Source organism: Cygnus atratus, chromosome 6 (genome assembly GCF_013377495.2).
Source record: "Cygnus atratus isolate AKBS03 ecotype Queensland, Australia chromosome 6, CAtr_DNAZoo_HiC_assembly, whole genome shotgun sequence".
In the NCBI taxonomy this organism is placed as follows: domain Eukaryota; kingdom Metazoa; phylum Chordata; class Aves; order Anseriformes; family Anatidae; genus Cygnus; species Cygnus atratus.
The window spans coordinates 38,371,539-38,386,098 of NC_066367.1; the positions used below are offsets into that span (position 1 = coordinate 38,371,539).

General features: G+C 44.5%; 1 protein-coding gene across 1 annotated transcript; it reads right to left on the bottom strand.

Annotated features, from left to right (window-relative positions):
• Positions 1 to 412: 412 nt before the first annotated feature.
• Positions 413 to 14,300, bottom strand: RND3 (Rho family GTPase 3). The gene is made up of 5 exons (XM_035566082.2): positions 13,955 to 14,300; positions 13,767 to 13,854; positions 6,767 to 6,876; positions 5,113 to 5,247; positions 413 to 2,536 (listed from the first exon to the last, which is right to left on the bottom strand). The coding sequence occupies exons 1-5, from the start codon at positions 14,102 to 14,104 to the stop codon at positions 2,285 to 2,287; spliced, it is 735 nt and encodes a 244-aa protein (XP_035421975.1). The 5' UTR covers positions 14,105 to 14,300; the 3' UTR covers positions 413 to 2,284.
• Positions 14,301 to 14,560: the final 260 nt, after the last annotated feature.

Genomic DNA, 14,560 nt, shown 5'->3' on the forward strand with positions numbered 1-14,560 from the left:
TGCTTGCTAGAACCCCACTTCTGAGAGTCACAGCAGCCACATCCTAACAAGAAACTAGGCTGTGCCTGCTGCTAACTCACAGACAGCACTCAGGAACGGTTCCTTGAACAACTTCAATGTACGAAATCTTTTAAAAAGAACATGTAATGCTTTGGAGGCCAAAACAAACCACACTTCACTTGTTTGCTTGCTCTAGTTTCCCCTGCCTGCCTGATTTTTGGGGAAATGCAACTCCAATAATCCATACTACCTACTCAAACTCCAGAAAAACCCAAAAGGCTGTTCCAAGCACCAGTAAGATTGATTTCTACTCAAATCACATTCCAATCCCAAGCTATGGCTGGCCTGCAGCTCAGTACGATTACGTCCACAACACATGCACAAGTATGAACGAACCAACACACCAAGGCCGTTTCTGCTACAAGTCAATTACTTGTTTTTAATTCAAAGAAAAGAATGGTAATTTAATAAATACTGCAGAAACATTAACCAAACATACAAAGTGACTTCACCAATTAAAAAAGTAATGAATGTCCTGTTTTATAACAGTTATAACTTATTTTTTTCCACAATATTTAAATACAGAAAGCACTTACCAGCTATTTTGTAATACTGCCCTAAGCGCACTGTTGCATCAGTCAAAAGCTTATTATGGTGGTAAGAATGTCATTTTGTGTGGGAAATAATTGGAATGGATTTTTTTCTTCTTTTATCAGATGAAAAAAAGTGCCAGGAACACACACAGTTGAGTTTTAATTATGGTAATCCTTTACCCTTTGCAGAAGTGAACACAGCTTTAACACTTCAAAAATGAAGCATCATCCTTGGAAACAAAATGCTTGTTCTCAACAAGCTATAGCCACACTGGTTAGAGCTTACAGTATCTTCCTTTCGAGAGAAGCTATGAAGTTAAGTCGGTCAGTAAACAGTTGCAAACAATTTTAAAGGCCGATATATTTAACGTAACGATAGTAATCAGCAAGCAAAAAAAGAACTTAACCAGTTCACTGATGTAATGGTTAATGATTGCTGTCTGGATATGTATATATTAGTCCTAAAGACTAAACATAGTATCCAGTTTCCACTGGGGACCCCTTAAGGCATCACAGTTCTTCAGACTCCATTTCCTCACAGCACTCACCACGAGCAAATGAAGTCTGCCGCGAGACACGGCTGCCCCAAGTAACTGTACGCGAGTGTCTAACAGAAGATAATCTGGCTCTGCTGGCTCATTTGCAGATTCTTGGGTTTTTACAAACATAGTTGCAGAGAACCATAACACGGAGTAGCACTTCTCCATAGCATTTACAGAGGGCTAGATCTTGGGAACCACCGGGCTCTTGACTCCTACTAGGAGCAGAGGAGTCCCAGGGCTTCCCCAGATGGGCAGTAAGGCTGAACGAACTATTATTTTTTCTTAAACTAAGGATCGTTTGTCATCATAGCTCTTAGCACCTTTCAGTTGATTTTATAGCTGAACCTACAGTGAAATACCCATACAGTACACCAGAACTTGAGATCATTTCCACTTTAAATTACAATCACAAAGAGGAATGGAAAGTCAGAGTCCTGTAACAGGCAGGCAGTTTGCCCCCACGCCCCGATGTGATCCATTTAATTCTGCTGCAGCCGGGCACCTAAAATACTGGGAAACCTCAAACAGTCATCTTCATGACCAAAGTGATAAAATTTAGCTTGCGTTGCCATCTCAGGAAGGCAAAACTCCAAACTTCTCACGTACAGTGTTTTCCTCTAGGTGACGTATAGGCCTTGGTATACTCTCCATCTCAACGACGAGCTACTGAAAAATTAGATCATATCCTTTGGAAAACCAACTACAAGGTCACAGGGACAGTTCCTTAAAGAGGGCATATTAATAATGTCATCTTTAAAAAAAACATTAAAGTATTATTTTAAAGAAATCAAAGTGGTAGCATCCAGGAGCAGAGCATCAATAAAAGAAACAAGCACTGTCAATGACATCTCTCTTCTTCTCAGTGTTTTTTTCCCCATTCACCTTCTCAGCACATTCACATGTTCTTTTTTTTTTTTTTTGGCATTTTCTTCCATGTATCATTTCCTGATGCCACCTCATTTAGAGCTATTTCTTCTCCCTGCTTGGTCTACACGCTCAGTTCCTAAGTACAGTCTCACACAATAGGTGAAGAGTCTCCTTTAAAGCACTGGCATAAGCACCCATTAAATACCACGTGGCTGTATACTTCATCGAGCCTCCACCTCTCCCGAACACTCTCTTCCTCCTGCCCAACGAAACCGAGGTCCTTCACATCACCGTGCAACTCTTTGCTTTGTCCTTTCGCAAGTCTGTAGCCACTGTAGAAAGTTCTGGCCTGCCAGGCATGTGTGAAATTCGCTTTGTTGCCCTCTGCGATTTGTTTCGTTTAACATTTTTATTTGTTTTATTCACACACGCCAAGGTGGCAACATGAAAAATGTCTCTGACGCTGTTTTCTGACTGTAAGGCTGAGCATTCAATATACGTAGCTGCTCCAATCTGTTTGGCCATATTTGCACCCTAAGGGAAAAAAGAACATGCAATCAATACCAAGTTTCCAGCGAGCCAAAGCAAACCATACAATTACTTTTCAGCACTGTTTTCCATACACAATGTTCTGTGAAAACCAAAGCTAAAGCTCAAGTATGACAGCCAGCAGCTAATTTTGCAAAATAAACAGAGCTTTGGTTCCAAGCTGCATTCACGCATTCTCTCACATACAGATAAATACCATTTGAAATAGAGACGATAAGCCCAGTGACCTGCAAATAACCGCAGCGACACAGGAAAGTACCGGCAGGACTTATTCAGGCTAGTCGACACGTCCCTGTCCTGGAGAACAGCACACAGGGGAAAAACCCTTGTTACACTTCTGCTAGGGGACAAAGCTTATGGGGAGAAGAGCTGGACGTTTCTGGGCTCGTAGCTAGGGAAGGGACAAAAATAAAAGGACTTCAGTGGCTAGACAAGCCCTTCTTTTGCAATGTTAAGTGTGTTAGAAGTCAAAGCCGAGGTATTTGTTCTAGCAGCACAAGAAAAACAACAAGCAAAGCCAGTAGATGACAATACCCCAGGGTCCTACAGGAAGACAATACAATATCGTGTGAAAAAGCAGAACTGTTTTAATGGAATTTTACTTCGGAGGGACAATCTTCCTAGTCAGTTACTACATCCAAGCACATCCTTGATGATCCTCATGTATCCATGGGCCTGAGGTAGAGGCAAGCAGGACACGAGCCAGTACAACCCCTCCTCTTTGCTCCCAGCTGTAACAGCCGGGCTGATGGCACCGATCCATCTGGACCCACATCATTATGCACTATTTGCCTCGCACTGATGCAGCTGCTTTCTTATCAGTTTAAGTGGGATTGGCTGATAAAAGACTTGGTTTGGACCAAACCCTCCCCACTGTTAAACACCTCAACTCCTACTCAGCTCAACCTATCTCAGTTCCTCAAAATTGTTTGCTCAGGTGTAGCCGACTGGAAATTATCTAGGATACTGGGGACAGGGTGTCAGCATCGGCTGAATTTATCCTCCAAACACTTCCTTATGCAGCTAAGAGAAATGAGGAAAACCCCACTGAGCTCTGATCCCAACCTGACTTAGCAAGGCAGGGAATCTAAAAAGAAGTTGTGTATCTTCACCCCAGAGGACTGGATCCTTCCCTGAAAATAGCACAGGAGAGCCCTGGGTTGCTTCAGGCCACTGCTGTGCTTTGGCACCCACAAGACACACAACCACAGCTCAGGTTATGCTCTCCTGAAGTGCACACAAGATCGCGCGAGTTTGTTCAAGTAGGGGCTTCACTGAATCATGTACAATTTTCTCTTTGGCTAGTAAGTAAAAGTTTATGACTTTGCCCTTCCTAAGGAGTTGTGACATCAGGAGAGAAGGGAATCTTCGGATCTAGGTGGCAAACCCCTCTGTCAGTAGCTTTTCAATCACTAACTCCAAAAAAGGGTCAAACTTGATCATTTTATTGAAGAACCACAACAAAATTTAAAACATATGACCTTGGGTATGCCGTAAGTGGCAGACTATTTCCTTTCTAGAAAGGCACAAGAGCTGGCATTTAGTTTCACTTAAAACTGTCTGAAATGGAGAGATGTTCACTGAGCCAAGCACAGAAAAAAAAATACCATAACCAGCATAAGCCATCACAAAAAAACAACCCGTGCTGTATTTTAATTAAGATACTCAGTTCACGGCAGCTCCTCATTTTCAAATTTAAACATGCTGTAGGAGGCTGCATTATTAGTAATCACATATTAGGAGCTGTTGGTTTGGAAAACCTGAGGTTTTGGGTAAGACATCAAAAACTGTTTCATAGTGCAGGATACACGGGCCAGGCAGAACTACCTATGCAGGTAACACTTGCACTCTTGCACCCTGGGGGGTGTATATCTGAAACCACCACTGTGATTCAGCTGCAATGCACTATATACACAAGTAGTAAGGGGAAGTTTATCTTAGATCTTAGTTTCCCCCCCGTTCTCTGCCTCCTGTTCTCCCATGGCCTGGTTCCTTTCCCCTTTTTCACCTCAGTGTCTCCATCTCACGATGACTGGCTCCAACCTTCTCACTTCCCAACAAGAGAACCACTGCCCAGGATTAAGATGCTTTCTGGATTTGCTGCCACCTTCACAGGGAGCTACAAGGTGATTTCAAGCAGTGGGACTTTAAAGGGGTCAGATTACATGAAATAATTGTCATGATGCTTGAGTCATATGTATGACATTCAACTCAAGTGTGAAGACAAGATTTTATCACCAGTAAATGAACAGGACAAGCCACACCTCGCAGTCACTGCTCTGGCCTCTGCAGGCACAGAAAAGCAGTAAGCTTATTTTTCAATTCACTTAAAAGACTCCACACAATCAGTAAGGCTACAATCTATGATGCTTAAAACATGCTTTGTGGGACTGCATGATTTTCTGCTGCATCTACTGCGTAGGTAGGCTTTTCCTTTAGTCCATGTATTTGCCTTCTGCACTTGTCAACAAGGAGGGAGAATTTGTTCATAAAGATGGCTACAGTGATAGAGAACTGTCTTATCCTCCACCCCAAAGGACAAAGAATGAGATGGCACATACCTGGTCATAGGACACGGGTGTCTGCCTGTGATTGGAAAGTTCTACTAGTGTGCTTACATCCGTGCGCAGATCCGACTTGCAACCAACCAGAAGCATTTTGGTGTTTGGACAAAACTCCTGGATTTCACCTTTCCACTGTAAAATATTAGGTTGTTGTTATATTTGCATAGTTGAATGCTTAAATTCAAAGAAGCAATGGATACAAGATGGAGTTTAATAAGTCATGACATTTCATGTGGAAATACTCTTACATAATAGTTGTATTTACCTTCAAGCTAATTTCTGAAGGCATTAGTTCCAGCATTATCTGGTCAAGGATGAAAACTTACAATCTCCTACACTCACTAAGTCCACTGACTTAGTAATCGAGACTGTTTGCCTGCATGAATAAAGGTTTGCAGACCTGTCACTCCTCACAGGCGGCAAGCACCTAGCCACAGCCACGTACAGAGAGGAACCAAAGCAAGCTGGTGTTACCACATCCAGTGGTTCCTCAAGACTGAACTAGAGGCCCGGCCTCTATGACCACAAAGTATGTGTTGCTATGTATCTGCTATATCCAAATATATACAAATCTGTCAAGGGTCCAGTGAGGAAGTCCTTCAAACAGAACACGTATCATATTATTTTGTTTTCTTGCCCATAACCCATACATGGTTAACTTTGTGAATACAAGAAAGCCAACAATTCTGCAGCCCAATCTGACCAGATCATACAATCCCTAAAATTTAAGAATATAATTTGGGTTTAAAAGCATATTAACAAAAATCTCTTCCTGATTAAGCAACAGTACAGTAACCAACAGTAACAGTGACAGAAAACAAAGACAGCTCTAGATGCTTGCTGGCATAGTAAGCAGAGAATAGTCTGAAGTACTTTCTGTACATTATTCAGAGCACCACATGCTGCTTTATGCCCCAGTGAAACAAGAATCACTGGCCCCAGCTACAGAGCAAAAGGAACTTCACATCGTTACGCCTTAAAGACAACACCACAAAGTTTGAGTCATGCCCAGTGACGGCGGGGAGGGCCAGGACCACCTTGTGAACACAGAGCTCAACTCTTAAACAAAGAGATTTAACTCAGGGGAAGTCAGGCTCTGATTCTTGGGTCATTGAGTTTCTGAAAAATTCTGAAGTTTGGTGCAGAATTACATTTCTATGCTATTGCTAGGTTTTCTGGTGTCTCCCAGAGGCATTTCTTACTGGCTCCTTCTAGCTTAAGACTGAGGAATTATGTAAAGCCATGGCATAAGTCCAAATGCTCTATAGACACTTTTAACTGTCTCTGCAACACAGCAAAGTTTCTCAGTCCTGTTTTTTATATGAATGTGACAGAGACAGTTTCTTGCTGCACCCAATGCCACCCTCAACGATTAATTGGTGTCTAAGGGCTGAGGAATGAGAATTTACTTCAACCCTGAGGTTCCATTACATGGTGTGTTTTTTTTTTTTTTTCAGTTAACATTAAATCACTTCCAAATCAATGATTTCAAATCCTAGCAGTGCAGAGCAGAGTCTGGTCTTCTTTCCATTAAAAGAAAAAAAACAACAAAACTTAAGTTTCTAACATAGGAAACAGCACCACTCTTCAGAGATTTAAAGACAAGCTACATATAAACAGTTCTCTCCTCAAACCTTTCTTAAACACTTGCCTTTTTTAGCACACTGTCAAGAGTTTCTGGCCGACTAATGTCAAAGCAGATCAAGACGGCATCAGAGTCAGGATAAGAAAGCGGACGGACATTGTCATAATAAGGAGAGCCTGCAGGAAAAGAAAACATTATTATCAGTACATATTTTTCGCTTTCTACAATCAAACATATCCAGAAAGTTTTGAAAGGTTTTCAGCAAAGCTCTTAAATATCACCTAGCTACCAGCTTTTCCTCAAAACCACTCCGTACTCCCAAAAGACAAGATTCTTAATTCCCCCGTCCTTTTGCTTCTCACCTACAAAAGCAACAGCTTTCCCAAGCAGTTAAGAGGGATGGCGCCCCAGTGATTCATCTCCCACTGAAAGCTTGTGATGCCCCCAGTAACCAGAAAAAGGAAATAGCGTCAGCCCAAGTTTAAGTACCAGCAATAATCTGCAGGAATTTGACTTTGAGGGGGGTGAAAAAAGCATTAAAGCATGTCTTCAAAGGAGATTTTCCATAGTTGCATTTTCATGTAAAAAAAAGCAGTAATTTTGAAATCAGCTTTGAATTTTTAATTTAGAACAAAGTTCCAAGTGCAAAAAGCATCTTCAGTTGTCATGGATATTGGTAATTTTCAGAAAAAAAAACCCTCTTGCTTAGGTTTAAAGCAGTTGTTCCAGTGCTTGACCAGGAAAGAATTCCAACCCTGTAGACAGACACGAGCAAGTTATCTGTCACAAAGAGGCACTGATTTGTAAGCCAATACACGCCTGTAGTAAACATTTATGTATAGCCCATAAAACAAATTTTGATCAATGAGATCAAAAGCTAATCTGGTAATCTGAAGGAACATAAATAGGTCCAATGTTGCATGTTACAACTGTTTTACTTCGAGAGCTATTAAGGGATATGACGAGTTTCTTTAAGACTTTTCATGATGTTCAGAGTTACAACTTCATCTGCAGTCAGAAATCTCTTTTTTAGCATCTTTTGAACCTGGAAGAACATTTGGGGGAAATCTCCCCTTTTTCTAGAAAGTTCCATTCACTCAGCCACCACTTGGTTTGGCCTTTAACTCTGCTGAAGCTTCATTTACTGAGCAGAATGCATTTCTGATTCAGAAGGGTACTTAAACAGTTAAGTTGTCCAACAGGATCAGGGCTTGGGCTTTAAAATGCATGCCTGTAACTTAAAATGCACTAAGGCATATATTCTTATTCAGGTATTTGTCTTTCACAAACCTAAAGTCCAGCATCGAACATACGCAACAAGAATGCAGCTTTCAAGAGTTAGCAGGCATGACTTTTGGGGTTATCAGCCAATTATATCTCCAATTTTCAAACTACCTAGAACTAATTGTAAGGTCTCAGAGGCTGAACAGAGACTATTAACTGGATTAGAGAAATTCCTTGAGTTTTTAACTGACAGACAGCTCATGCTGTTGCACAGAGCAGAGCGGGGAATGGTGTGAACGTATCACAGATGACTTCAGTTGGACAGCTTATACTAGAAGGAAGGAGTCAAGAATCCCAGGAATGTTGTTTTTGAAATGAAGAGTAACACATGGGGAATGAAGCATTACCAAACTAGGTAGCAGAAGGTAATTTGTTGAACAAGACTTATTTTATTCAAACGCTCATCTTCATAAATGATGTCAATCTAACGAAGAGGCAGCTGTCAAAAACCACTCTTTAAAAAAACCAGCTAGCTGTCTTCGGCAGTAAATGACACGTCAGGAGGAAATCTAAGCTGAGCTGACCAGAAAAGCACTCGCTCTGAGATAGACCCAGCTTGCAGGACTATTGGTATGACCTTCCCAGCTGCCTGCAGCACTGCTACCCAGCTCAGCACCGCCTGAGTGCCCCCGGGCCGAGCTGCTAGCCCTGGCGAGCTGCTAGCCCTGGGCAACCAGCCGGCACCCTCGCTAGCCACCCCTGTGGCCCGGCACCTTCAAACAGGCCGCGGCAGCAGCGCCTCACAGCCAGCAGCCTGCATGCCTCCCTGCCGAGCACGGGCAAGTCAGGGCAAGGCGAGCTGCCACCTTTGGGATCCTCAGCGCTCGGCCACAGGGCTGCCGGCTGGAAAGGAGGCTCAGAAAGCCTCACCCAGAAACTAATTCCGTAGACACATACCTAACTTCTCACTCAGCAGCCTCCAAGGACACAACGCACCATATATGTCCATCAGCGTGTATTTATGTATACACACAGTCACCACCTTCAGACCAGAGATTCCTCTTACTGTGTCAGCTGTAGCTGTGTTTGTTTTGAGGGTTTTTCTTTTCAGGTTTTCCTTCTGAACCTCTCGTATTAAAGATGCTGAACTAGAATACATGTACTTTTATAGGCAGTCCTTCCGTCCAGATGCAAGCGAGGAGTATTTGACACATTTTTCTCCTCAGGGCGGTGTGCGGCAGAACAAACTGGAATCATTTAAAGTCCTCGCGCAGCAGCACCGACAAAAGAAGTTTCCTGGTCTCATTCGACTGCAATAACCGAACGTTTATTATTTCGCAAATAAAGAGCAGCCCCGGTCCTTACCGTGGCGAGGCTATTCAATCTGGCATTTCATCATTTCACCCAGAAACCCTCAGAACCGAGGAATCTCAGGAATGAGGCTCAAGTCTGAACAGACAACTTGAACACAGCCCAGCAAGGCTGTTCAGTCTTTTTCAAGTTAGTCTGCAGATTTGAAACCATGCCAACCCTGGAAAACAGAAGGAGAATGCAAGGCTACAGCTATGGTATTCGTGAAAAAAATAAGCCTGCTTGTGTTTGCGATTCTGCTCTTACAAAGTAAAACATTTTTGTCAGGGACAACATGAATGATTTATCAGTTTTATCAAGGGATCGCTGATAATGCTGTAGTTCATCTTGTTTTGTGGTGAAAGTATATTCCAGTTGCAATCCCCGATTTTATCTGTTTGGCAGCTTAAATAATCTAAGCCAAATTTACACAATAAGAATGCTCTACTTTTTTTCAACTCCTATGCTTCATGCAAAATACAGCACAAGTTCAGCTGTTAAAGCGAATTAAACCCCTCCCAAGCAGCGTGCTTGGCTTCAGTATACAGAAGATGCCAAAGCTTAGGCTTAGGCATTGCTACATTAATAAACGCCAAAATTATTCACATCATTGAAAGTTAAAGCATGCTATTTTTTTTTTCTTTTGGACGACTTAGCACTGCCCTAAGCTGCTAGACCCCGGAGAGCTGAATGCCTGTCACTGTGGATGAGGAGGCTGAGCCCCAAACGTCCTGCCAGCAGCATGGAGCTGGGCAGCACCGGGCTACTTGCACATCGCCACCGGGCGCTCCCCTCCACTGCCCTTTGGACTCCGGTCAGCTGGAAGAACGACAGACAAACAGCAGCCTTCTCACTCCCAGTTCCTCAGGCTTGCTGATTATCAGCTAGATAAAAAGCGCAGCAAACACTGCAGTGGCAGCTCCAAGCAGCTGGCTCCCTGCTATGGCCTTCTTCCTTCCCAGCACACCTCAGCCATTTCAGGGAAAGCACACAAATATCACTCATAGCACTGTGCGTTTACATCTCTGTACCTCAAACAGAAAGCGGGACTTTTGGTCCAATTACCTATATAGGGAAAAAAAAAACAAAACTATCAAGACTAGTTACTGCTACACAGTCACGAAAGAAAATCACATGGCTCAACACAGCCAACTTGTAAGTGAACTGGAAGGCAAAGGCAGAAATTTGACATTTCCTTTATACCGCTTACTGCCAGAGAACTCGGGGAAATAGGAACTTGACTCCTGTATGTTTCACGTACTTTCTGAAAGATACCTCAGCAAAAAAAAACCTTTATAATTTAATATTAAATTTTTATGTAGATGCTGAATACATTGTGCACATTCAAATCACAGTAAAGCTAATTCGATTTAAAGCTCTAAGGCCCTTCTGGATTTAATTATATGCTACTCCCCAGCAGCGCACAAGTACTTCTGGCCCTGCTGAGAACTACCAGAGTGTCCAGTACAGTTTCCCCTGTTCAACCAATACAAAAGAAACTCAGGAGTTGTTGGAGAGGCAGATACGTATACCTAACGAACAGCATGTAATTTCTGTACAAGAAAAATGCCTATCGAAGTAGTCACTTTTAATGGAAGAAGGGAAAACCTCAGTAAATGAACCACGTGTGTTGAACAAAGCTGTCTCATACACAAGCATTCTTCATGGTGTCCACAAGATTACACTATGAAGCTTTAGCCTGAAGAAACTTCTCTCAAATACTGTACCTAGCAAAATGTGCATACAGCTGCCAAAGAGTGCAAGACTGCCATACTGTATTACCACAGAACAGAATAATTTATGATGTAGTTATATTGCAACCAGACATTCCTGCTTTGAAAAAAAAAAAAAGGGTTTGGTAGTCCAAAAACCGATTGAAATTCGAGTTGGCAAGTGTTTTCCTTAATGCTGTGGCTAATTTAAATCCTTATAATGACTTGCAGAACTAGACAGTACCAGAAAATATTTGAATAATGAACCTTCCCATTCCAGTCTTACTTGTGATCATGTTTTGTCCCAAATTTCTATGGACATGCCCAAGATACAACAAACCTCCCAATACATACACAGCTGGTTTTGAAGGTTCAACTATGCGATGCTCTACATTTTGCACGTAAAGATTCCTCTAGTAATAAGCATGTTATTTTATAAAGGACTATTTCATAGGTAAAGCCAAACCATGACAGCTGGGCCTGTTTTCACTCTAACATAAGGCTTTAACCAATGCCTACAGTTTTGGTTTTCTTTTCATTTTCTCAATGAGCAAAAAAAAAAACACCACTCAGAGCAGCTGTACCTTCCTTTCAACGCATTCAGTGGGAAAACCAGCATTTAAGTTAAGGTATGGACTAATTTGAGAGGTAGCCTGAGGCATGCTCCCAGCTAGGACGCAGCTGGAGAGTAAAAAACGGATATTAAATACCGATAAAGTCATCTTGAAATACATACAGTATATTGCAATCAAGCCCTGCTAAAGAGCATCTGTTTTTCACCCTCCCCCCTCAAGAAATGCAGAAAAGCCCCATGACTTGGGCCATTACCTCCCCCAGCCCATGCTGCGATGGGCATTACCCTCCATTAGCATTTGGCAGCTACAAATCGTATTTTGAAGTTAACTAGATCTTGTCCTGCTTTAAAGTCATTAAGACATTTATTGTAATTCAGCAGAGGACTAGGACAAAGACTTGTAAAGAACTAAATTACCAGGAATTTAAGATAATGCTAAAACGTTATCTTATCTCCCGATGTCTCTTATCTGGTGATGTGATTTTGCATTGGGTAAATGGGCTCTGGGCAGTTTTTCTTCTAGCAGTCAGCAGGAAGAGCTGTTTGCAGAGAGCCTTCAGCTGCAGAATCCCACAACCAGAGGATGTGCTGTTCGGTCTACTATTAGACCGAGCATCCCATCTTTCCAACGCTTCCTCTCTAGGTTCAGATTGCAGACAAATTAGCCACTTGTCCTGAAGCTCCCGACTCTGCCAGACTGCCTGTTAGTTCCAGGATGGGCCTGGAAGCCTGGCGTGCACAAGCAAAGGCTGGCAGGTGTTTGTTCCGGTGCTGCCATCTTTTGAAGTGCTACAGGATATTTCATTACAAGGGTGTCGTCAGCCTTTGACATACAGATTCCAGGCCTTCACATGTCAAACAACCCGCGCGTTGCATTTTAATAGCTAAAGATAAAATTTTCCAGAATACCTTTGCTAGCTATTAATTTTTAATAAGGCCTTACTCCACAGAGTTTCTTACAGCCAGCTTAGTAATCAGGATGAAAGCTCAAACCAGACACACTCAAGAAGCCTCCAAGTCTTATTTGGCATGAGATGAAAAAAAAAAAATCAGTTTAGAACTATGCTGATACCGAATGTGGGCACAGAGACTGCCTTTTCCCAGTAACTGTGTTGCAAGACTTTGGAATCATTTCCTGAACAGCAAGACGAAAACCAACTCAAAGCCCAAATTCCTTTTTGAAAAGGGATTAAAATTTTAGTTTCTGGTAAGAGAAGCGATTTCATATTTAGACAGATCTGATGGGTCCAAATGCAGCACATACAAAGCCTGCCTAATGAAGATAGGGCTTGCATTCTCCATCAAGTATTTCCATCTCTTTCTTTTCAATCCCTTCTGCGGAGTTAATGTTGATCCGCATCTGTGTTAATGGTTTACCATGTCATTCACCCCCACCATTTCTCCTAGCGCACTCACTTATCCAGAGGAGACTTGCTGGCTGCCCCCGCTCCTCTCCAGCACCAGCAAGCTCGGGGCTGCACCCTAACCAGACTGAGCCTGTGGCCATGGGGATGACCTACAGCAGGATCCAGAGGGGTTTCTCGCCTAATGTACAATTTGAGACAGACACAAGAACCTCAGCCTCTGAAGCATCTGAGCCGGCGATTTTGAAATGGCCACTGAAGGCACGCCTGGAAGAGCCGCGGCACGCATCTGCTGATGCTGGCGTGTAAAAAGGGATGGTTCCTAAAAAAGGATGGTTCCCCCTGCATCTTCAGGGGGGAAAGATGCCCAACTTCCTAGTCTTTCTTGATTCTAAAACCTCCCTAAAACATGGAAAAATTACCGTATTTTGTAAATAGGAGACCCTAAGGAGCCTGCAAGGGACTCAGATATCCCGACTCAATTTACCACTAACATCCATCAATGCCTCTTCCCTCTCCTGCTAGGTAACGCAGGGTTTTGTGGCAGTGGAGGTGCAGAGGGCAGCTCTGCATCTCTTCGGGGAGCTCTCCCCACTCAAGCTAGGGAAGACACACACCGCTGACCCACCTGCCCTCTCTGCAAGCCCTCCAAGCCCCTACCGGCGGAGCTTGGTCCTCCTTCTCCCCCTCCCAAACTCAGCCACATCCCCCAGCACCCCGGCGGACCCCAGCCCCGGCCAGACACAGCCGCCACCCGCCCCGGGGCAGCCCCCAGCAGCGGGGGTCCCGCAGCCCACCCCCTGCCCTCCCCCCCCGCCCCTGCCCGTCCCCGCGGCGCTCACCGGAGGTGTCCCAGAGGCTGAGCTCGATGCGCTGCGTGTCGATCTCGAAGCTGGCCGTGTAGTTCTCGAAGACGGTGGGCACGTAGCTCTGCGAGGGGCAGACAGCGCAACGCGGTCAGCCCGAACCCCGACCCCCGGGACCCCCAGACCCCCAAAACCCCCGGCACCCCAAACCCCATCCCCCGTACCTCGGGGAAGCAGTCCTTGGCGAAGACGTGGAGCAGCGCGGTCTTGCCGCACTGGCTGTCTCCCACCACCACGATCTTGCACTTCACGTTCTGGTTGGGATCCATCACCGCCTTGCTCGATAACTTCTGGCTCGCTCTTCTTTCCTTCATTGATCTCCGCTTAGCCCCCTCGGCCGGCCACGACGAAAAAGGAAAACCACACCCGGCTGCCTCTCCTCACCCCCCGCCCACCCCCAAAAATAATGAGAAAAAAAAAAAAATAAAAGTAGCCCGAGGAAGCCCAGGTGGAGTTGGCAGAGCCGCGGGCGCCCCGCCGCCCGCCCGCCGGTCCCGCGCAGACTGCTTTGTCCCACCGCCGCCCACCCCTATTTATAGGCTCGCCGCCGCCAAGTCCCGCCCACCGCTGGCGCGGCTCCGCCCCCCGGCCGCGCGCGCTGCCGGGGCGGGGCGGGGCGCCCCCTAGGGGAGAGGGAGGGGCCCTGAGGGGAGGGGGAGGGCTTGAGGAGGGGGCTGAGGAAGGGACGAGGAGGAGGCTGAGGAAGGGCTGAGGAAGGGATGAGGAGGAGGCTGAGGAAGGGATGAGGAAGGGGCTGAGGAAGAGGCTGA